The sequence below is a fragment of the Tachypleus tridentatus genome, chromosome 6 (assembly GCF_004210375.1).
Source record: "Tachypleus tridentatus isolate NWPU-2018 chromosome 6, ASM421037v1, whole genome shotgun sequence".
Taxonomy (NCBI): Eukaryota; Metazoa; Arthropoda; class Merostomata; order Xiphosura; family Limulidae; genus Tachypleus; species Tachypleus tridentatus.
The window spans coordinates 143109083-143132628 of NC_134830.1; the positions used below are offsets into that span (position 1 = coordinate 143109083).

The 23546-nt window shown below is 34.3% G+C and overlaps 1 protein-coding gene across 9 annotated transcripts in view; it reads left to right on the top strand.

Moving 5' to 3' along the window:
• Positions 1-2441: 2441 nt before the first annotated feature.
• The window catches only part of LOC143253915 (uncharacterized), a 115944-nt gene continuing 94839 nt past the window's right edge, over positions 2442-23546 (top strand). For 2 of the 9 annotated variants that reach the window (XM_076508491.1, XM_076508498.1), the window contains exon 1: positions 8003-8242. In XM_076508491.1, coding sequence (XP_076364606.1) covers positions 8226-8242 — 17 coding nt within the window. In that variant the 5' untranslated portion in view covers positions 8003-8225. Of the gene's footprint in view, positions 2659-5439; positions 5459-7669; positions 7758-8002; positions 8243-19784; positions 20676-23546 lie in introns of those variants that run through there. The other 7 variants (XM_076508490.1, XM_076508496.1, XM_076508492.1 and 4 more) reach the window with 6 other exon arrangements.

A 23546-nucleotide genomic window follows, 5' to 3' on the forward strand; every position in this document is an offset into this window, starting at 1 on the left:
TAAGAACATTGGACTCCCGAGAGAACCTCGATTTTGGAAAGTGTGATAATTAGTAAATAGCGTAACAATCTTCACCTAAACATTGTTTCCAAACGACCTTATTTTTATGCAAGGCTCCCCGATAAGTCTACGGATTAATCAAGTGTTCTATTTCCCTCGGTGGGCTCAGCAGATAGCCTGATGTGGCTTTGAAAAACACACACACTCTTCTGCAAGATGTAAAAATTGATATATATTGTGACGATCTTCCTATAAACATTGTCTACAATCGACCATCTTCCGTGACAAACGTTGAAATTAATTCTAGAAGTCTTTAATACTTCTTCCAGTAGAGGTGTATGAAGAACTAAAACTGTGGTAGGTCAACACCCCTTCTTCCGGCCCCCTAGTGGCACATCGGCATGTCTGTGGATTCAAACCACTATGTAGCCCATTGTGTAGCTTTGTGCTTAATTCCAGTCAATCAATAAAACCATTCCTCCACCACTGTATAATTTATAAAAAAGAATCATTATCTTGCACTTGAAATCTTCTTAACGAATATAGGATTAAATTAACATAAAAACAGTCCGTGACTGTATCATGTAATTTGTTACTTTTCATATGTAATGAGGTAATTGTTTGTTTATTTGTTTTTTTAATTTCACACAAAACTTCAAGGGCTGTCTGCGCTAATGAAGTAACAAACACTTGATAGGTCAAGATTTGTCTTTATTTACCTGTACAAAACACGTGATATATTTTTTTCCTCCCTGTGTATGTGTGTGTTGTTCACTATAATTAGTATGCCGTTACTTTTATTATACAATATAACAGAACATTTGTATTTATTATTGTATCTGAATTAAAAATAAATTAACTAATTTACTCTCGCGGACGTTTTCAAAAAGTCAATGCGCTAGCGATAGCGGTAATCACGTGACTTAATAGTGCATTAACCTTACCAGATAATACAAGAGAAAATTGTGCGGTGTATAGTAAAAGCAGGTCACAACAGGGCCTCGACCTTGCGTAGTCCAAGTCTCCCGTGATTACTAGCACCTCATCGCTGATGGTAACACTTTTATAATTGGTTCTCGGAAACAGTGGTGCTTTCCTGTCTAAAGGTATACGTTATAAACTTGCTTTTATTTAGTCGTTTATTATTATTGTTTTAAGATAACGCCACAACAGTATGTAAGCCTTCCTCGCCAGACTGGGCGTGTCTTAGCGGTTATTTGTTAAGCTAAGGATGGAAGAGTCCGAGGTTCGAGACATGATGTAGCTCTCGACGAGATAAACAATTGACAGTCAATCTTGTTGTTCAATATAAAGAACCGAACATAACCCCTGTAACAACAAATGTCACTGTCAGCCCAATATTTCAAAGATAAGATAGATATACTGCATCTGAAACCCAAAGTTCTCTGACCTAGTAAATAAGTTCATGCATATGTTGCTGCGCAGATTTCTGGTCACATGGTAAGGCTTAACGGTAAATCTATTGTATAGTACCTACGAGTGTACGTTTGTAAAAAATATAAATATGTGAAGAAAATAATATTTATAGACACTTTCAGACACAAATGTTTTATGCTCAAAATGACAAGGAATGAAAAGAAAATGTTAAGATATTCCAAAATATGGCACAAGATGCTCTTAATAACTATTAGCGAGACCTTATAATGGGGAAAATGCTAATGTTATTTGACTTTTTTTTCAGCTTGTTTATAAGACCAATTTGACATAGATGTTTTTTGTTGGATTTCATGTAAAACTAGATGAAGGATATCCATCTTTATTTTTAAGTGACATGTTAGAGGAAAGGCAATTTTTCAATATCACCCATCGCTAACTCTTGAGCTTGCCTTGTCAGACCTAACCCTCGGATTTGATGTAATTCTTATAATGCACCAACGGACCCAAAGTGTGGAGCATAATTATTATTATTTTTCAGCGGTAATGGGACGCGAACCAAGGAATTTCAGCTCCATCGAGCTGTGCTTGGCCTACTTGACATGAGCCATATTAGTGAATTTCAGTTCATTGGATAAAGTAAGTTGTTTCTTCTGTCTTGCTGTGAAAGAAAACAGATGTTTGTATATGACTTACTACAACGATATATTTTTCTAAATATAACTGTAAAGAATTAATCTGAACGTATAACAAACTACCTAAGCTTGTGTAAATTCTGTAATGTGTGCAAAAAATAATTACAGTAAACTGCCTCAGAATCATAAAGTAGCAAAAAGGTATATACGTCTATATAAATCAGAAGAGCGAGTGTAAGATGTGTAAGTATAGAAATAGTGACAATAGTTTGTATTTATACCAGCAAAAAATTTTGACATATATATGTAAGTTAATAACGATAATAATAATAATATATATATTTTATACCTGATACCAGATGGCAGCACGTGCAAAGAGTATAGCAACATACACTTTGGTTTAAGCCTAAATACTCAATATTGTTGTTATATGCTTAACGGTTTACAAAACAATAACTTAAAATTGTGTAGTTATTGAAAATATTCTCATATAGTTCAAGATTTTTATGTTTTTATAAGATAACGTAATTGTAATTCGGTGTGTTTATTGCCGTGTTTGGAAAGTATGAAGACAAGAGAAGAGAGACTGAAGTTGTATCGACTGCCTTGATCATTTGTCATTAGTCTGGTTAGTAATGGCGACGTATTTTAGATAGTTTTGTAGATGTAATGTTGTCATGGTTATAGGTGTGACTGTGTAAATCACTATACATAAGTACCACACATGTGTATTCTCTTTCTTCTATCTTTATGGTCGAGTGAGTATATTACATTAACTGCGCATGTACTGATTGCGTAAAGTCTGATATATTATGTTTAAAAAATGCTTGTAGTTTACCTAAGAAGTTAGTGTTAAGTAATATTATCTGGTCGAAATGTATCATAGAATCTATTCAAATTTATGCTAAACTTTTCATATTATATTCGTAATTGACAAACTACGATTTTTGGGAAGGGCATATTAATTATACTTCTCTTCCTTTCCTTTGTGGTCCCAGAGGTAGAAAGAGTACATATAACCCATTGTATAGCTTCGTGTTTAAACAATGTAGAAAAACATCACTTTTAATTGTAGGTTTATGTAGCTAAGCCTCATTACTAGGCTGGGTCTATAGATGGAGTGAAACATTTATAAAAATTGGATTACATTACCTGATTAGACACTGTGTTAAGAAAGCAAGGAGTTCGGAAACGAGTTGTAGAATACCAAATTTGCGATACTTCTGCTACTGGTCTTTCTCGCTTTAAAGCGTAAGTATGTACTTTTGTGTTAAACACCACAAACAATAACTCAAATAAAATTAATTTGGTTATGTTTTTTTTCCTCCGTAGTTTTCTGTGTGTAAATCTTTTCAAGTATCATTTAGGCCTGAATTAATAACAATTTGACCAGGAAGTTGTAGTATTTTAAAAGCATTTTACTTGGTATAAAGTTATTTTGATAGGTAAAATTTTTATTAAAAGAGGGTAAAATAAGTGAAGGCTTGTAAAAAAAAAAAAAAAAAGAGAGGGACGCCACAGAACTGAAAGTTGACTATAGGCCTAACTACAGGTGTCACAAGGTGCTCTGGCCCCTAGACGCGTGAATTTTTGGCGTTTTAGGGTGATATCGATTATGTTTTTTTCTGTTTGATTTTTCAACATCATCTAGATATTCGGGGCACTATCAAATAGAATTGGGACACGGGCTTCGTGTGTCGCCTCTAGGTCTAATGTGGCCTTAATCTATCCCTGGAATTACTCGGTAAAGACAACGACGTATGTTGTCCTAACCAACTTAATTATTATGACGCATGTTTGACAGTTGTTTTTTATGTGCTTATTTCCAGCTTCATGTATAAAACGTACTTTTGTAACCGTGTACTTTTTTAGCAAACAAATCTCATACGTAAAACTAAGAACAGCGGCAGTAAGCGAAAGGAGAACCTTGTAAAACGTTAGAAACAAAATAAATCTCATGCATTAAAACTGGAGAGCATTCGTGGCGAGTTGCTTACGTATTCCATGAGCCAGTACTCAACGTTCATATATTATTGATTCCCATTGGCACAGCAGGATGTCTGTGGACTTAAACGCTAGAAACAGTTTCGATACCCTTGGTGAAGCGAGTATTTAATTATAAACATAATTTTTATTATTATTATTATTTTTAAATTAACGTACATCGTTATTTAATATATTTATTTAACAACTTGCTTTTATGGTTTGCAAATTATATGCGTGAAGGATAAGCATCTTAAAAACGGTTCGAAACCACTGACGTAAGAACGAACAAAATTCACCAGGGATCCTCTGGTATTGCGTAGAGATGGGATAGAATTTTATATATATTTCAAACAATCACATCCGAATTAAGGTTAACATTGTTTCTTCACCTTACATGGTGTGTACTTTTGCAACAAAATTAAAGTGGTTTGACAATTCACAAACCTGCTACAGGAACGTGTACTTCAGAAATAAAGATTTACCGGTTTGTGAAGACTGAGTGTCACGGAAGTATTGGTATGTTTTCTTGGAACCCGGTAAATGATGCCAAAACTAGTGCACAGTGCTAAGGAAATTAACTTTAAAACCATGCTATTTGAAAAAAAGTTTAAATGTCAAACAAAGCAGTTAACTAGAATAAAAATATGTCAAGTAAACTACCTCCGTTTCGTAATAATCTTTTTAAAGTATTACAGCACTGAAAAACTATATATATAATTAAATAAGTGATTATGAGATGGGAAATATAAGCGTTTTTTTGTAGATATTACAGGTAATACAGTAAATGGTATGATAAAAATACTTCATATAGTTTGGGGTTTTGTAGAATTACAAGTGTTTAGACTACATTCCAAGTTTTTATTACATGTTTTACGAACGCGGTATTACATTATGATGCATATACGTCTTTTTAAGCTTCTTGATGATTGTCGGCAAGTTTTATATACGCACGTGACTATAAACTAGTATGATTGTTGCAATAACAAAAACTAGAGAAGTAAAAAACTTATTTTACGTGGTGTATTGGCCTTCAATTTGAAGTACCGGTACTTACACCTTGTATATATATACACACATACATTCCAGACTTTAAAAAAAATTGGCAAATATATCGTATTCTGTGCAGATTCATTCAGACAGTTACGAGACATGCGTATAATAAAATTTACTGATGTCGTAATTCTTAAAATATGTTTCCGTCCGTGTGTTTAATGATCACTACAATATAAAGCACATATAACTTTGGAAACTAAATCCAACTTCACTTGTAAACTCAGGGTCATGCATAAAATAAAACAGAACAGCAAGAAAAAAATAATAGGTCATGCACGAGCGATTTAGGCCTATCACCCCAACTACATCAACAAGTCCAACGAGTTTGGCAAGTTCTTCTCTTCGCCCTCTGTCGAGGTTTTATGTTCTAAACCGATTGTTCATTTCAGGTAGGTTCAAGTTCAGTAATATAACAGGTTTAATTTATTTAATGTTAGCCTTCAAGCTTGTCTGTCAAGTCCGCGCATGCACATAATCATGTTTTATTTTTATTTGAAGAAAATATTTTTTTTTTCTTAGACACAAATTAATATATCCATTAACTGAAGAATATCACGTAAGAAAATAAGATTTTGTGTTTACCAGACAAAATGTAACTTTTTGCGACTACTTGGCGAATAGTTTATTTTTAATGCGATTGATAATGAATATTAAAACATATTTCAGTGTGATAAATTAATATGTATGCATTGGAATGAAATATAAACGAGTAAAACAATTATTTTGTTGTGTGAAATGCAGTTGCACTAGATATTGGCAATTCTAAAACAATTTATATGCTTGTAACATAATTATCAGCTAGTATAACTTGTTTGTTCGTTTGCTTTGTTTTTGAATTTCGCGCAAAGCTACTCGAGGGCTATTTGCGCTCGCCATCCCTAATTCAGCAGTTTAAGACTAGAGGGAAGGCAGCTAGTCATCACCACCCACCGCTAACTCTTGGGCTACTCTTTTACCAACGAATAGTGGAATTGACCGTAACATTATAACGCCCCCACGGCTGAAAGGGCTAGCATCTTTGGTGCGACGGGGATGCGAACCCGCGACCCTCAGATTACGAGTCGTACACCGTAACCCACCTGGCCATGCTGGGCCTAGTATAATTGTAGTCAAATACGTTTGGGCCTTTAAGTTCTCCCAAATAGTGTTCCAGAAAATATAATGCGACATTTTATGGTCTTTTAATATTCCAAAGTAGTATGGTTAAAGATCATATTGTGAATTATTCTGTTTCAATTAAACTTTTTGTTCAACAAGGAATGTATACAAAATAAAAAGGGACCAGCATGGACAGGTACGTTAAGGCGTTCGACTCGTACCCTGAGGAGTGCGGTTTCGAATTCCCGTTGCACCAAACATGCTCGTCCATTCAGCCGTGGGGGCGTTATAATTGCACAATCAATCCCACTATTCGTTGGTAAAAAAGTAGTCCAAGTGTTGGTTGTGGGTGGTGATGACTAGCTGCTTTTCCTCTTGTCTTACGCTGATAAATTAGGGACGGCTAGCGCAAATAGCCCTCGTGTAGCTTTGCGCAAAATTCAAAACAAGACAAACCAAAATAAAAAAGTGTTCTGTAAATAAAAGCGATTAAAAGGCATTGCTTCTAGATGCATAATATTTGAGAGGAAAATATATTACAGGGACCTTTACCTAATTTCGTGAAAAATCTAATTTGTTAGATTGACTAATAAATCATTTCAAACTTTGTTATTAGATGAATATATATTTATGTAAGCCTTGTTCACACAGGCAACATTCATTGGAGCCGTTTTAAAACAATCTAAAAATATTATTTCGGCCATTAAAGACAATTTTTTTGTTTTATTTTACAAAATTATATTATAAATAGTAGTTTCTAACTGGTACCACATACCATTTTCTAATTTTTTTTTTTCATAAACAAACATTCTGATTTAACGTCCATATTTATTCCGGTTATTTTTTCCTCCTTCAAACTTTTGTGCCCTTTTTGTATAAGTAATTTTGTACTTTATATATTAACTCTTTTTTTTTCTAATAGCTTTTGTGTATATTTGCCAGTAATTGTTTTTTTTTTTACTTTTCTACTCTTTCGTTTTCTTTATCTTTTCATTGTGCCCTTTATAACTTGCTGTGTCATGATATTTTAATTCATACCAGTCTATCGTTAAAAATAAGTAAACTTATTTTTGTTTGCTGTCCTTTGTTTATCAGCCCTAACAACCTTTCTCAGACGAACCTTCATAATGTTACTAATAAACAAGAGGTCATTGATATTCTCGTTCGGATTTATTTTATTTTATTTGTACGATAGTCAAATAATTTTAAAAACATATCTGGAAGTAACAGTAATTTTGTTAGCAGTAGTAATAATTATGTTATAATATTGAGGTCACGAAACTAGTGTTAGTTCTAAGGCCCTCTCACGGGAACGTTGAAGATAATGAGAGCTTGATACTTGTATCATAACAAAAACAACGATATATAATCAACTTAAGCCTTCTATAGCTAATGCCTGCAGTATGCATGCTCTAGTATCATGAATGGTGACGTCACGTTTTCACAGCTGTATATACAACTCAGGGTCAAGGCCTCTGTTACTTGTTTAGTGTGTCCCATCATTTGTGCAGTCTTTACCACCCTATGGAAGGAAACATAGACTGCTCTGTAACATGCGGAGATTGGATCAAGTCCAAATTTTGTTGAAGGGTAAGATAGCTTAGTAAGTAACTGAGGAAGGTAGTGAGAAAATTCCTGATGGTTTTCAAAAGTGTAAAATTTTTTTATCGTTACTCAAATCTAAAACTCTAGTTTTTATATTATACAAAAAACTAAACCCTAATGCGTATTTCCTGTTTGAGAAATCGAGGAATATAACTTCTTCACATACGTTTGTGCGAAATCCAAGAATCGTTCCCGAAAGTTAAGGCTTTAATTCGAAGGAAGTTTCTAACTTGTGTATTGTTTTGTGATGGGTAGTTAAGTAAGACGTAATGACGTCTACATTCAAAGTTTTCAGAATATTTCTAAGAAAGGAGTTCTAACATTTGGATATCTGTGAAAATAATAGTTTTGGGGCCAGTTTCAGACATTATTATCACGAACGTTTGTATTTGTTCTCAGGTCACAACCAGGGACTTCCTTATATGTTTAAGTGCTGAGTGAACTCATGGCAAGATGTACATTGTTTACAGGTAAGCCTTGTATGGTCTGAGGTTTTATGGATTTCCCAAATTGTTCATAATACATTGAATTCGCATGTAGCATTATAATTTTACCATAAAAATATATTGTATAATGTTCGTTATTTGGTGTAACTAAATTTAAAAGGACGTAATAAATTGTTTTAACAATTTTTGGCGCCTGTGTTCGTATTTTAAATTTAAGAGTATTGAAACTATGAAAGTGTTGGTATTGTAATATTTGGTGTTGAATGTACGTACGTACGTACGTGAAAAAGAGTGTAACGGATGTTTCAAAAATATGTTCGTGTTATGTTTGCTGGAGTAATATTTGTTTACTTCCAACACAGCTCTTACTTTAAAAAAAATATGATTACAGCTGTTAACACTGATGTAGAAAGTTACATCTGGTATGATTTTGGTGCACTAAACATAAGAAAATGACAAAGTAGGACACTTCAACACCACTTGTTTATTATAAAATAAAAGTCATTTTGTCTTTTTATATGACCTGTATATATCTAGGCCTACTACGTTACCAGTTTAATTTTCTTCATTATATATAAACTGTATAGTTGTAGGCCTATTTTACTTACATTTTAAATCTAATCTTTATATGAAATGTGTAGTAACCGGATAAGTAGTTATTAGGGACGTAAATGGTCTAATCTTTATTTCGGTAGGTGTTTAATCGTCTGGTGAGACTAGTGCGTTTGATACCCACCAACAGATCGTTTTGAAAATAACGCTAGTATTGATGTAATATATTTATTGTTAATTATTTTATTTCACAGCATTGTGTTATTTTCAAAACGATTTGTTGAAGAGCACTAAACGCAAAAATATCCTGTGCTGTTTTCGCTCTAAACATTGAGGAGGATAGAACAAAGAGTTAGAAACTACCGTGGATAGAACAAAGAGTTAGAAACTACTGGTTTTATTAGTTAATTCTGTTTATTTCTCGTTCTTACTTTAACTGGTTTACGAATGTGTATTTTTAGTGTAATGATATTGTCACAAAAGTTTCGGTTTACAGTGTTTCATCAGATGTTCGATCATACGTCAGGTTTTTTTGTGCAAGTTATTTTTGCATTTAAAACTAGAATGTTGAATTATTTGTTGACAGAAATATGAACGTAAAACTATTTATTAAAGTTGTAATACAGATTTTGATTACATTATTGAATTTATGACATCCTGGGAAAATATCCTTGAAACACCAAAAGAATACAGTGGGGCATTTGAATTTCAAATTATATCGTCTGTGATGGTTGTGGTTTTGGAGGTCAACTACATATTAAGTGAATGTGACTCAACACTAGAAAAGTTTTAAATAAGGTATTGAACTTATTTAAATTCTCTGTTCTTCCAGTAAAAATAATAATTTGTGTTGATTTAAAACTGCAGTTTGCCAGTTGGCTTTAAACATTAAAGATTTCATACGAAAACAGACGCTTCATAGCGTTATATTTTCAAGACGTCGTAAGAAATATTACGAGTTCGAATCTTGAACTTGAAACCGAACAACATAGATTTAATTACATTTTAACATTAGCCAGTATTGACACGAAATCTGTACTTGACATTTTTGTAACTGATTGTAAACAGAAAAACTGAATAATGCGCGTCTGTAAATTTACTGGTTGTGTTTCAAAACCACTCATCTTTGTAACTTAGCAACGAATATCTTTCTTTAATAGTTAGGGGGTATTAGCATATGGGCCTATTTAGTCGATCTACTACAGCTTTAACAATGAACAAGTATGTATAAAAATTAGATAACAGACATGTACAATGGTTTTACTGCTTGGCTCCCAACGTTAACTTTGTAGCAGTGAAATACCTAGAAATACTTCTCGGTTAGTAGCCAAACTTGTCAGGGTACAAGCTATAAGAAAAAAAACCATCACGTTGAGGTGACTTAGTGACCATGTTAGTATTACTACATTAAGTAGGTTGCGGTAATGTACACGTTTATAGCGTTGTGAAGTGTCCTTAGATAAAGTCGTGACTTCCACTCAACTCGACTTGAATAATTACCCTTTTCAACTTCAAAATATCCGCTATAAACATGTTGATAACATCAGTTCGACCCAGCCTGCACTGCACATTCACTCACGAGATAAATGGTCGCGCCATGTTTACCGGCCCCTTACTGCAGGTGTTTCTCAGGAAGTGTGACAAGAGATCCCCCCCCCCTTTCAGGACATACAATGTACACGTAATCAAAAGGAACGGAGCTGTTAGAGTACAAGTCTCAAAATAGACAGGTTTCTAAATCTGCTCGTCCACTTTGTTGTTAAAACTGTCAGCTATGGAACTACGCAACGGCCACGATAGATGCTAGAACAATGTGAAATTTTCCGCTGTTAATTGTTCACGTTTCTTCTTGGAGCTAACTTGACCAGTTACATACCTTCCGAGTAGAAGCGCTAGTGCATTGTGATGACGAGAAACCTACTTGAATAAAAATGTATCTCAAGACGGCTTTTAATACCCATACCAGTCGTCTTGAGACACAAACCATAGTTAAGTCAACGAGGAAAAATATTCTTTTAGTTTCTTCATAATTTCAGGAAGGGTAGAGGGCGTCTTAAGCTAATCCATAAGATTAGCTGTGCACGAACTTTCGAAACTGGGTAGAAAATTTGTAAACTGTGAAGATTTAGTTGGTCATTATTTTAAAAAAAAACGCCACCACACAAAAGCTGGCGTTATTCAAGTATATTTAAATAGAAATTGTGAATTTTATAAAGTTAGATAATTATGTTTACCGGTCTTGTAGTGTATGTAATTCTCTGAAATTTTGATGAATAGACGTCATTTTGTAAAGTGATACACGAATTTTCTGTGTTTCTTGCTAATGTTTATATGTCGTTACAATAGTTTCATGGACATTCATATTGATATTATGATAATTTAAGTCGTAAGGTAAGCGAATCCCGTTTTATATGTCAAGATAAAAACAGTTTCGTCAGTAGACACGACCAAACGTTGTACTCCCCAAAATACAGTTGGTAGCGCAGTTGGAAATTGCTGTTACAAATCATGTAGGTGGTGTATATTTGTGAATGCTATATATACACAGAATGTTGATCGTAGGCAAATCATTTTCACCAAATCGTTATCAACGATCTAGAAAACACAAAAACAAATCGCATTTTAGTTTTTGATTGGGGAGGTCAAAATAAGCAAACAGACGGAGGCGCAAATGTGATGTGGTGGTTAGTTACCATTTTCTCATATTTTACTTTCACTTACGGATTCTCTGTAGTCTATTACGTCAAAATTAGGGACGGCTAGAGGAGACAGTTCCTTTGTAGATTTACGCGGCGTCTGCCAAACGAACCACAACTTAGCGCACTGCGGAGAGCTTGTGAGTGACTTGTGATTATGGCTCAATTTTGTTGATTTCTCTCGAATCGCATACACGCAAAATAAATTATTGATAATTAAATCGGTCTGGAAATCTTCCTTGAAACTAGAAAATCTAAAGTGAATATTCAATGTATGTGAAGGTTTTAAGACACGGTGGGAAGCAAAGGATTATTTCAGAGTTACACCGATAGTATTATTTTATTGCGACTCTGCTGTCGAGATTCGTCAAAATAGTTTAGCGGAATTTCCCTCGTTTTGTATATTTAACACAAGATTAATTTGGGAGACCGTGGAAACCTCTCAACATCCCGGCGCTGTGTCATTGTGACGTCACAGTGCGCGTTCCTTCCATAACTTTGAAAGAGACCCCGCCTATCGGTCTATAATCGTGACTTAGCCCAGAGCCAAACATCCAGTATTACACGATTGACAGTTCACTGGGTCAAGGAAAAATCACTTAATTGGTTGTGTATAGGCATAACACCTCTTTATCACACTGTAACTTGAGATTTTACAAATCTAAATAATGAATGTGATAAGTCTTCTAACCGCAGTTTATATTTAACTTAAATGAGTTTCAAGATAATGGGTCGGCCCTTGAAGACATCAAACTGCTTATGCACAATAGATTGCTGTTGGTGTGTTATATAACACAGTAAATAAATTGTAACTCTCGTGCCCCCAGTGTGGTACAGAAATATTTGTAAATTGCTTTGAAAACAAACAAATAATCCATTTATTATAATTTGTGTTCTGTTATTTTCAGCTCACTTTTTGTTTAGTGTCGTGTTATAACGGTAAAGAGATGATAGTTTTGAAAAGTAACGTTTCTTTTTTCTCTTTTGTATGGGAGTAGATTAAATGTTTTATATACAACTAGAGGGGAATCATTTTAACAATATTCTCTCAGTCTTGCGCAGTAAGCAGTGCAAGTACTTATGTAAAACATTGTTCCTAATAAGAATAAATATTTGAAGGTCGTTCAAACATAATATTGTTAGAACTTGCCTGAACTTTCGATAAATTTATTAAAATTCGTCACTTGGAGTAGACGTTCGATCTTGGAGAAATTGTGCAAACAAAATGTTGAGTGAAGCGAATGTCAACCTGTTCTAGAATGTTGTCCATTTAATCGTACAAAACGTCTAACATACACTCTTAGTATTATTGGTCTATTCGAGTTGACGCGATTATTATATTATCTATTTTATGTATTGCAGTTTCTTTGCCCACGCAATTTTTTTAATTACTGGCATTTTTCGAGTCATCCCAAGTTTTCTACTTTTGCAATGTCCTAGATGTTGTTTTACTGGTTTTACTTTTGTGACAGACGATGTATTACGGATACTGCGTGGGTTCTCCTTAAAAAATACGCGATCTGTCTCGGTTATTGTACGGGTATTCTTTCTCTATCTTTTTTGTTACACCAATTTGAAATAAGGCCTAAAAGTGATTTTTAGTGTATACGTTTCATGTTACTCTAGGACAATATGCACTATGTTGTGGTTATGTTATTCAGATGTCATGGTTAATTATTTCAAATCAGTGCTGTTAGGTTTGTTGGTAGGCTTGTCTGTTTTATCGGTGTATGTGTATTTATGCCTAATCACTCAGTAGTTCCCATAAGAGAAACGTTTAAGCCCGAAACGTCAGCTGGAGTAAACAAACAACTTTTACCATCTGACGTTTCTGTTGTTCATTCATTTTAAATTAAATTTTCAATACAAAATAGTGTATATACTTGACAGAATAGAGTACAACTGTTATTGTCTTCGATTAAAAGCTGATACATTAATTGCCTCTTGTTAATCTTTGAGCCTAACTGCGTTTATTTAATGTGTTATGCAAAGTGCACATTTTTACGTTTGTTAAAAATTATTACATTTAGCGTAGTATATCTTTTAAAAATACTTTTGGAGAAAAAAACAAACAAACTTGAACGAACAACTCAGACTTGTGTGTGTGAAATCATACATCTGACTGAATTTTATTCAAGTAGCAGGTGATGTTTATATTAATATACATTAATTAGCAATTCCAGCCTTTAGTTGGATAGCCGCACACGCGAGATGGGTGTGTCAATAGGGATTCTTTATTTAGTAGTGTACCGGAAAATGGGTTGAAATATCCTGGAAATAGCTAGAAACAATTTAATAATGTGAAAAGGACGAGGGGTCATTGGCAAAATAGGGCACCTTTCAAACATGTAATTATGACAACCTTTGTGTGTTAATTTTTTCTGGGGGGGGGCTGTGGACGGCTATAGGGAAGAAATGCATAATAAGTAACGAACCTTTTATTTCTATTTTTTTGTTTCATAAACACTTTTAAGGCTCAAAACTAAACTGAATTTTCCCACATTAATACCTAATCGACTATCACAGTTGTGTTTTTAGTATAAAGACCCAAACGTTCGTGCGTCTCATTCTGTTCAAAGTTACTCCTCATTCCTTTCTGTAGGAAGTTGTTGAAAATTATGACTGAGAAGGAGGACAGTTTAGAAGCATACGAGAAGGAAGGAAGCCCTCTTCCCACTGGAAATAACCTTAACCAGTGATGAATTAATGATTTAGATCGTGATATTAAGAGGACATGTTGGTTAAAAGCATTTTTAATGTCAAAAATAAAAAACCCTGTAACCCGAAAGGATTTCGTAAGGTAGGGCTTTCTTTATCGGGACAAATTTTGCACCACCATAAAGGAAGGGTGTTCCCCTTGAAACTTGTCAAAGTTTTGAACTTCAGTTAAGAAACATTAAAACCTGTCTATGTTTTTTTTTTTTTAAACTAGGTATTTGGAAATAAACCAGGGCGTGGGATGAGCTGTTTAAGATGTGACAACGAAATAATTTAAAATATATTTTGTTTAGAGTTGTTAAAAAGAATGAAAGGAAGTCCAGGAAAGGGAGTTGTGGACTGCAGCCTTAGGTTTCTAAGGAGGTTCGTAGCTTGCCCATAACACTAGTCCCAACATCGGAGCTGTTCGTATTCTTAACCTTTGACTTGTACTCATTATTATATATGTAAAAACGGCTGGTATGGGTAGAGGAGCGAACAACGTTTCGACCTTCTTCGGTCATCGTCAGGTTCACAAAGAAAGAAAGAGGTAGCTGACCACACGTTTGAAGGGGGTTGTGTAATTGAGCGTAGGAATGTAGAGGGCGTGCTTAGATGTTGGATTATATTCATTAATATAGATATAAAGGTGTTCTTTGTATTAGTTTATTTTGGGCTTGAGTTGTTGTATAAGTAAGGCTTCTTTAATTTTGCATTTGTTTATGTTTGTTTCTTTATTTAGTATTTGAGTGTTTTCTATGGTTATGTTGTATTTATTTGACTTGCAGTGTTCAAAAACGTGTGAAGGTGACTTTTATGTTCTTTGAATCTGGTTTCCATTTTTCTACTTGTTTCTCCAATATAGAAGTCGTGGCAGTTATCACATTGTATTTTATAAATAATGTTGGTGTGGTGTTTGTTAGTGTAATTTTTACATAGTGTAGACCTCAGTTTTGTGCCTGGTTTTTGAATAAATTTGGTATTAACTGGAATGTCATATTTTGTTACTAGTTTTTGCCAAATGTTGGTTATTTGTCTGCTGATGTCGGGAATATATAGTATGCAGCAGTATATGGTTTCGTGATATTTTGATTCGTGAGATATATTTACTTTTGTTGGTTCATTTTGCTTTCTGTCTAGATGTGTGCGTATAATGTTTTCTACGGTTTGTGGAGGAAACTTATAGATGTTAATGAAGTATTGTTTTATTTTGTCTAATTCATCGTTAATTTTATCTGGTGAGCATAGTTTTATGGCTGTGTTTATTTGGTTTCTTAGTATGTTGAGTTTTTGTTTTGTTTCATGTGCTGAGTCCCAAGGAATGTATAGTCCAGTATGGGTGATTTTTCGGTGGATTTTTGTCTTAAACTGTATCGGTTCTTGTAATTTTGAAGTTAAGAACATTACGGATTATTATTGTACTCATTATTATTATAATTATTGTTATTATTACTGATTTCGTTCTAACAAGTATCTTCAAAAATGTGTTCACGTGAACAACAGAGTCAGGTGTATGTGTCACTGTATAAAACCAGAGTTGACATCCGATACAAATATTGTTTCATTAATGCTACTTGTCAGTGTTAGGTGATGAGGTACTTAGCTTGTTAATCTAGTAAATATGAAATTGGCCGTTGCCCTTTGTAGGTCACGTGAGAGGTAGTTAAGTCATCCCATAGCCCTCATCCGAGTTCTCATATTTAACCATGTATATGATTGTTATTCATAAATTTCTGATGAAGTTGTCAGACGGACGAATTATGTGAATTTTATTTTAAAGAGTTATTGCAGGTGAAGTTAAACAAGGCGATGTGATATTTTCTTTTAGCACACTGAGATGCCATTGGTGAGGAGAAATGATATTTAGGTTTAGTACGGTTAAAACGACGAAACGGAATTTGGCGTACCCTATTGGATGGGGAATCTCCCCTGACGGCCTCTGAACTTCATCCAGTTTATGTTAAATTGTTCTATAGATCGAAGAGGTTGTTAATTGCAGGTCCATAACAAACTTAAAAATGACAGTTAATTTCATTAGTTACTGGTCGAGTTAGATATTTTATGGAGAAAATGTGTAATGTATTCCATCTCCCTTTTAAATCGCAAGCATATAAAATAATAGGTTGGTCTCGTGTAGTTAATTAAATATAAGTAATTAAGCAATTTTATGGTTCAGTACTTTCTTTATTTTTTGCCTTGAATGACATACAGATGTTTGTACACGTGGCCTGTTTAGTTTAGTAAACTTATAACGTAGTTTGAGGTCAAAACTGCGATATTGTAAGCGTGCTTCTGTGTGATCTGATTGCAAATACGTCTCGCAAACCGACAGTCAGAAAGTGTTAAATAACATTTGATGAAATACAATTTGCCATAAAAGGAATTGATTATATGTGATACATACGCGAAGCGTGGAAAATTGAACTTAATGCGCATGCGTTCACAGACATTACGAAGCAAGGACAAGTAGCGATGCAAGTCAGTTTCTAATATTATCTGTTCAGGAAAGCATATACGACTGTTCTCTTGATTTAAAAAACAACAAAAAAAAAAACAGCGTCAATAATAACGTCACCAAGTTGACATTATTCTAGCTTCTGGCATGAATTAAAAACAACGACAAGAGATTTACGACAGTCTTTTGTTGTTGTTGTAGTTACCGTACAACCTAAAATATTCGTGACTCGTATGTGTACTAACAAATAAGTAATGTATATAGGTTTCTCTGCCTGGACAAGCAAACGCAGACTCGATACAGGATGGTTCACTTCCGCCTTATGTTGTCACGTGACGACCCAGATTCCCGATCAATACTGTAGCTCGTGCACCGTCATAAAACAAGCTAAGAACCGATCTTTCCAAGACGCCATTTGTTTAAAGAATGATATTAACGTTCGTATCGTCTGTACCTCTACCTTAAGACCTTCAATCGATTAATTTAAAGTACACAAATTGAATTTCTAACACGCTTGTGGCTATTTTATTAGCCGTTCATTGTATTTTTTAATACAATATGAAAAACGTTCAAGTACGCACATAGTTATAGATAGTTTAATAATTTCTAATATGTATACATATTATCACTGTCTCATTCACATGAAACAACACATGCGCAGACAAGGACAAACGTCGCATAATATTCAAGGTCGTCAACACGAACATTAAATATAACGTCACATTTGTGGTTAAGAAATACAACATTTAAATTAAGTATTTGGTATTTGAAATTAGGCTGAATACAAAGCGTTTTCAGACAATAATGTTCACACCTTTGTTTCACAGTTTCTAGCAACAACTACACGAGAGTTATTTGAGCATAGCCGTTCGTAATTTTGAATATGACAGAGACTACAGTTCAAGTGTGTGATGCATGGGTGTGACTTGAACGCTACTCCTGTAACGCACCCACGGTCCGAGAGTGCGAAGTATAATATATATATCTTTTCAGCATCGGAACGCGAACTACAAATTCACCTACCGGATACTCTAATCGCTTGGTCACACCCAGATCGAAGAAAAGAAGTAAATGCACAAGTAACTGTGTAAAGTAATTTAAAGGCATCCTACTTTCGGAGAAATCCGTTGATCAAAGAGTTCGACTCGTGAGGATCCTTATTATTACCTGCAACACGTGATCTAATTTATTTCTCGTGAGATGTGGTTTAAATGTTCCTGTCCTTTAAATGAACGATTGACAATAGGATGTTCTTTGTCACGTGATATTTATCCAGATGCTGTTTTTTTGTTCTCAGTAACCATGAGCCTTTAATTCATTTATGCATTTAACCCATCTTATGGATGGATGGATAGATAGGTTAGAGATATTCAGAGATTTTTACAATCGAGACTATTGTGGGACAGTTAAAAAAAAAAATAAAAGAAAGAGGGACGTCATTGCCTAGGGCAACGGAATGCAGTATCATTATGTCTTCACGCATGAATGACAGCCCACCAGCGCAAACTGGGCTTTCAGCCACCTAGTATAAACCCTGCCCCAGCTGTCGTCCATGCTTTTTAACCTATTCTCTATATGCGTCTCTTTCTTTCTTGTTTTCTTCTCCGTAAACATATTTACAGACCCGCGTGCAGTGTGTGTTTTCTAGTTTCTTTCGTTCTTCAGTTTTTAAGGAAGTTCGTACGTGTGTTCATTCTTTGTGGCTTAGAGGTGTTTTTTATTATTTAATATAACGACAAAAGAAAAACTGCTGTCGGATAAGAGTAATAATCTAGAGCTAGTCGATGTACTCGTTCAACGAACAAATAAGATATAAAGGCTTAGGTTTGGTGACAATCGGTGCCGTGATTCAACAGTTATAAGCACGCATGTACTCAAAACATTTGTGAAATAATTCTTGATGATGAGAAATTCACTTGAAATAAAAATGTCTTAGAATAACTGGTATGGGTATTAACACTTTTAATGATGAGGGACCTTCCTAGGTTAAATCTACAGGTTTAATACCCATACCGGCTGTTCTGAGATGCATTTTATGTGAAATGTTTTGGAACTTCACTATGCTAAGTACTTGAAGGGTTTCGCAATTAGTATTGTAATAACCACGACAGAGAAAAAAATGACCGTTATAATTTAATGTTTCTCAGTGTATCACAGAACGGCTGGTAGGAGTATTAAAACTTTTATTGATAAGGAGAGAACAACGTTTCGACCTTCATTTTCAGGTTAAGAAAGGGTTTAATGCTTCTCAGTTCATCATTATGAACTTTGCCGTTCAGATGTTTTCCTCGCGCAAAGTGAGACTTTGATTGTAGAAGCCGACCATTGAGAGCAGTCAGTTGCGAAACGTTGTCTGTTAACGGATGTGTGAAAGCGAATTTTATAATGGTTGTAATCACAGTAAAAATTGTAGGGGAGAACTACTTTCATATGCGTACTTTGATGGCTCGGCAGTAGCGAACACAAAAATATTACATTTTGTGCAGTTTTGTGCTTCAGCTTATATGAAAGCACAGTTTTTTGCACATACAAACTTCAGCTAGTAACTTGAGTGAATGGAAGTGCGTTTGGGTTGTATGACATTGATTTACAGCCAATTAAATATATATATTTTGTTATGTTTTGTGCAAATTAGATTCCATTGGTTGACCATATAATACCTTAGCACTAGATTGTGAGTTGTATCTGACCGGTTATGAATATCCAGCTTCTTCGTTATATCAAACACTTAACGTATAGCACGTGCTTATTAAGTAAGTTGAAAAGCAAAATCTTTCGCAATAAAGTTGTTATATCTATGGCTGATATTTTTTTCAATACTTTTAGAAACGTTATTTCTTATTAAAAAATTAATATATTCAGAGACTAAATTATTTTTCCTGTTTATATGAAACAGTTAGCACTAATGAAGGTATAGGATTATATGTAGCTCCCGTAGTGACCTTTCTTTATCAACACCCTTTTCTTCACTACGTTTCTAACGCTTTGTTTTTTTATCGTTTGTATTTCACTCTAACTACAGATCATATCAAGTGTGCTTCAAGCCTCTTCCCCCCCCCCCCCCCTCTCCTTTGGCTACACGTAATGAACTGTCTCTACAGTAAAAGAAAATTACTTGCACAAACTGCTATTAACATCACGTCCTTTCTCTCGTGCATCATAAGTAACTCACTCGGTATGGTGTTCACGTTGTCAGCTGCCTGAGTGGGTGACGCACGGTGAGGCTTCCTTTATCCGTGACCTTCAGGATTTGAATTTGCTCTTCCCCGCGTATTCCAGCATTCTGTCCCTCCTTTAGTCAACCTGGACTCGTCCAAACCTGCCTGTTTGTCATGTGTCTGCTTCGCCGCGTTCTGCCCTTCTGTAATGAGGGCTAGTTCATTGACTCACGCGCTACGTGCATGAATGTGTATGTGTAGTAGCCGCCTGAAGCTGAGTCCTCAGCCGTTCTTTCTTTCCGCCACTCTGTCGCCTTAGTTAGCTCTCCTTGCGTAATCGAAAGGCTTAAGCCTAACTCGAGTGGAACATCAGAAAGCTCTACATTTCTCTTGCTTTATTTTTAAGGTTAAACGAAAAAAAAAAAACGATTTATTTTTCACCTGCTACCATTTTGAGAAAACGAATTCGTAAAATCATGAATCTCGCAACTCATGTGGAATATTTTTAATTCTTGGTGTAACAGTGACAAAGAAGCTTCCTTTCTCCGTGGAGTTTTTGGCGTTACTTCAGCGATTTTTCTGTTTACACACAAATAATGAAGATGTATAGAACGCCTTAGGCCAATATGTGTGTCAGGAAAAAAAATGTTGTATTATTGTTACTAATACACTGAGATCAAAGAAAATCAGATAAAGCAAAGGGAACTGTTCCACATTTCTTGTGTATATCGATTTAATTGTGGGTAAGCCATTGAAAAAGAAAAAAAACAGACGGTTCCCTGACTGTATTTGTGATATATCTGTGGTTTGTTTTAGCTAACGAAAGAAACGATGAGTAACGTAAAAGCCCTATCTGCCGGCCATATTGGCAGTGGTAGTGCGTTTTATGTTGAACTTAGGTGAGTGTTATTTTACACTTTTGTTTCGCTTACGTTTGCCTTTTATGAAATAAGTTTTATATAATTACCATTTATTACAGTAGTAAAGACTGAGAAACATACGGGTATGCACCAATGTTGATTGATGGTTAGGCTTAGAATATTATAAACGAAAATCGCTGCTGCTTTTCATACTTATGGCGGTGAAAATAAAAACAACGTTAGCTTATTGTGATTGATGTTAAACCCACCATCTTCATGTTCAGAATAGCGGTACTAAGGTGATACCTGAGATGGAAATATTGTTATACGAAATTGTTTTATTGGAAAAAGAAATGGGAGTTTTGATTGAAGTGTTAAAGATTAAGGAAAGTTAGTGTTTATACACCATCTGTTTTACATATATATCATGGTAGGACTAGTCAGGGGACGAATATAAATTTTGACAGTTAAGAACTTGCTTTCAGCTCAGCCATCTTTATTTTACGAGCAGGATCGCCTCCGAAAGTGATGGGAACAATGAATTAAAGGGAAGGCTTAACAAATGTTGGATTGATAAGAGCTGACTGTTTTAAGTATTTTGGTTTAAATTTTTTATTTAGTAGATGGGATTGCTTTTCTTTTCGTTAAAAATTCTCTTATTGTTATCAAACCCTAAAATCACGGGAAACAATGAAAACAAATCAAATATGGCGGACGTTTTTACATATAAGCCGTTTTTTGTTGCGTGTAGCTTTACAGGTAACCAGCCACTCATCTTGTCTGATTTTTATAATGTTTTACATTTTTTGAGCTGATTCTGTTCCACATGCACTTCTGTTTACCACTAACTTGAAAATGTTTATTGTGACCTTCCACGGAAGATGAGACCGATGAAAATTCTCGGAGAAAATGTGGCTACTTTGTTTGAAATTGCAAAAACGATTCTTCGCTTAACGTGTACAATTTTAATCGTTTGAGATACATTTATATCGTTTACACCATTAGTTATGTTTCTCATAAAAAGTGTAATTTCTTTTTTTTTCTTATGGTAGTTTTTCTTTTTGAAAAACTCCTCATTATTCGGTTTCTTGTTTGTTTGTTTTATGTTTGTACATGCGTAAAACGCTTGTTCCATTTATTTAAAGTAATTTATTTATATTGAAAAACAGTTATTGTAATTTATTTCACGATCTGTGTTGATAGATATTCAATTAGCCTTAATTAAAAGCACAAGTCTAGTAATTACTGCCATATGGAAAGGGGAAAAGGGCCATGTATCTTTTTAATATGCACAAATTTAATTATAATTTGAGCAAATCAATATTTATATGTAGATTAGTACGACACATACATCTTGCGTGGTAAAAATAGTCTATCATACGTAAAAAATATTTTAAAAATAAAAAGCCCCCCCCTTAATACGTAAAAAAGAATTTTGGTTCAAATGCTGATGTATTTTATATACTAATTATCCACGTTATTTCATGTTTTATATTGTATTTTGATTGGTAACTGAGTTTCACAAGTGTTTGAATTAGATTTTCTAACACATTCGATTAAAAGTTTGTATTCGATTTTGTAACGTTCTCAATCTAGAAACTTGAAAAAATCACGTTGAAATACATTTGTGATTTTACTTAGTAGAAACATGCAAGAAAGTAAAGTCATTAAATAGTAAATCATAAAAGATGCGTATATTTTTTAAAGGTGTTTTTGTCGAGGGATCTTTTTGTTAATCTATGGCGGACTCAAAAGCGCATGTCCTTACATTTCTGTATCTTAGTGTGAAACCGAGCAAATGGCGCATGCGCTTTTTTGTGATATATCTGACATGTGTATCAGTTTTCAGATGTTTTTGTTTATATACACGCATTTTAAACAGAAGTTCAAAGTAAAGTAACAATCAACATCAAAATAATAAACCTATTTTTCTCTTCTCTTTTTACAGACAAGAAAGCTGCCTTCCTACTTTTTATTTGTAGAAAATGTAATAGTTTGCGTGATTAATAACGCATGTTGGAGCTCAAAAACTGCGCACGCACAATTACTAGGAGGAGACTATGTACACTTTGATTGTTGTGTTTTGACTGGTTGATTGTTGTGTGAACGTGTACAACAGCAACAATGACAACACGCTATGAGTCATACCCTTATTACAGTATCTTTTCCTTCATTTCCTGTTGATTATTGGGTGTACAGTTCTGTTGATTCTGGACAAAACAAACAAACAATATTGGTATTGTTTTATTTCGCAAATTTAATAATTCACACATTATATTATTGTGAAGACCTGTTCCATAGGTATAGAATAAATTATTGCGAGTTAATACGTATTTTTGAACGCTTTCTCGCTACAAGATATAAAATTAATAACTGCCGTTAACCTTTTATTAACCACAAGTTCGTTTGAGTTTCGTATTTTAGCTGTTCACTCAAAGTATCATTGTGGTAATATTTAAAGACGTGAATATACTTTTTACATCAGTATTTGTGTTGGCCTAAAATAAACTGGCATTAAACCTGTTACAATTGACATATTTAACCGATTTAGACTTAGTTGAAGGTACTTTATTTTCAGTGGAATAAATAAATAAAAACAGATGTATTTTATAACCCTAAATCTCGTGTGTTATCTCGATTTTATTCTAATTGAAAATAGGCCATATCTTTATGCGCCGAATTTTATAAGACCATATCTTTTTAAAGGTCTCCCCGCTAGGATAGTAGTAAGTCTTGATTTACAACGCTAAAATCAGGAGCTCGATTCCCATCGGTGGACACAGCAGATTGCCCGATGTGGCTATGTTATTAATAAAATATTTTAATGTAATTCAGCTTGCGTTTTGAGGCTTGTTTACTTTGTTTTTTTGTGGAGTCTGACGAAAACAGAGAAAGATTTGTGGTCGCTTT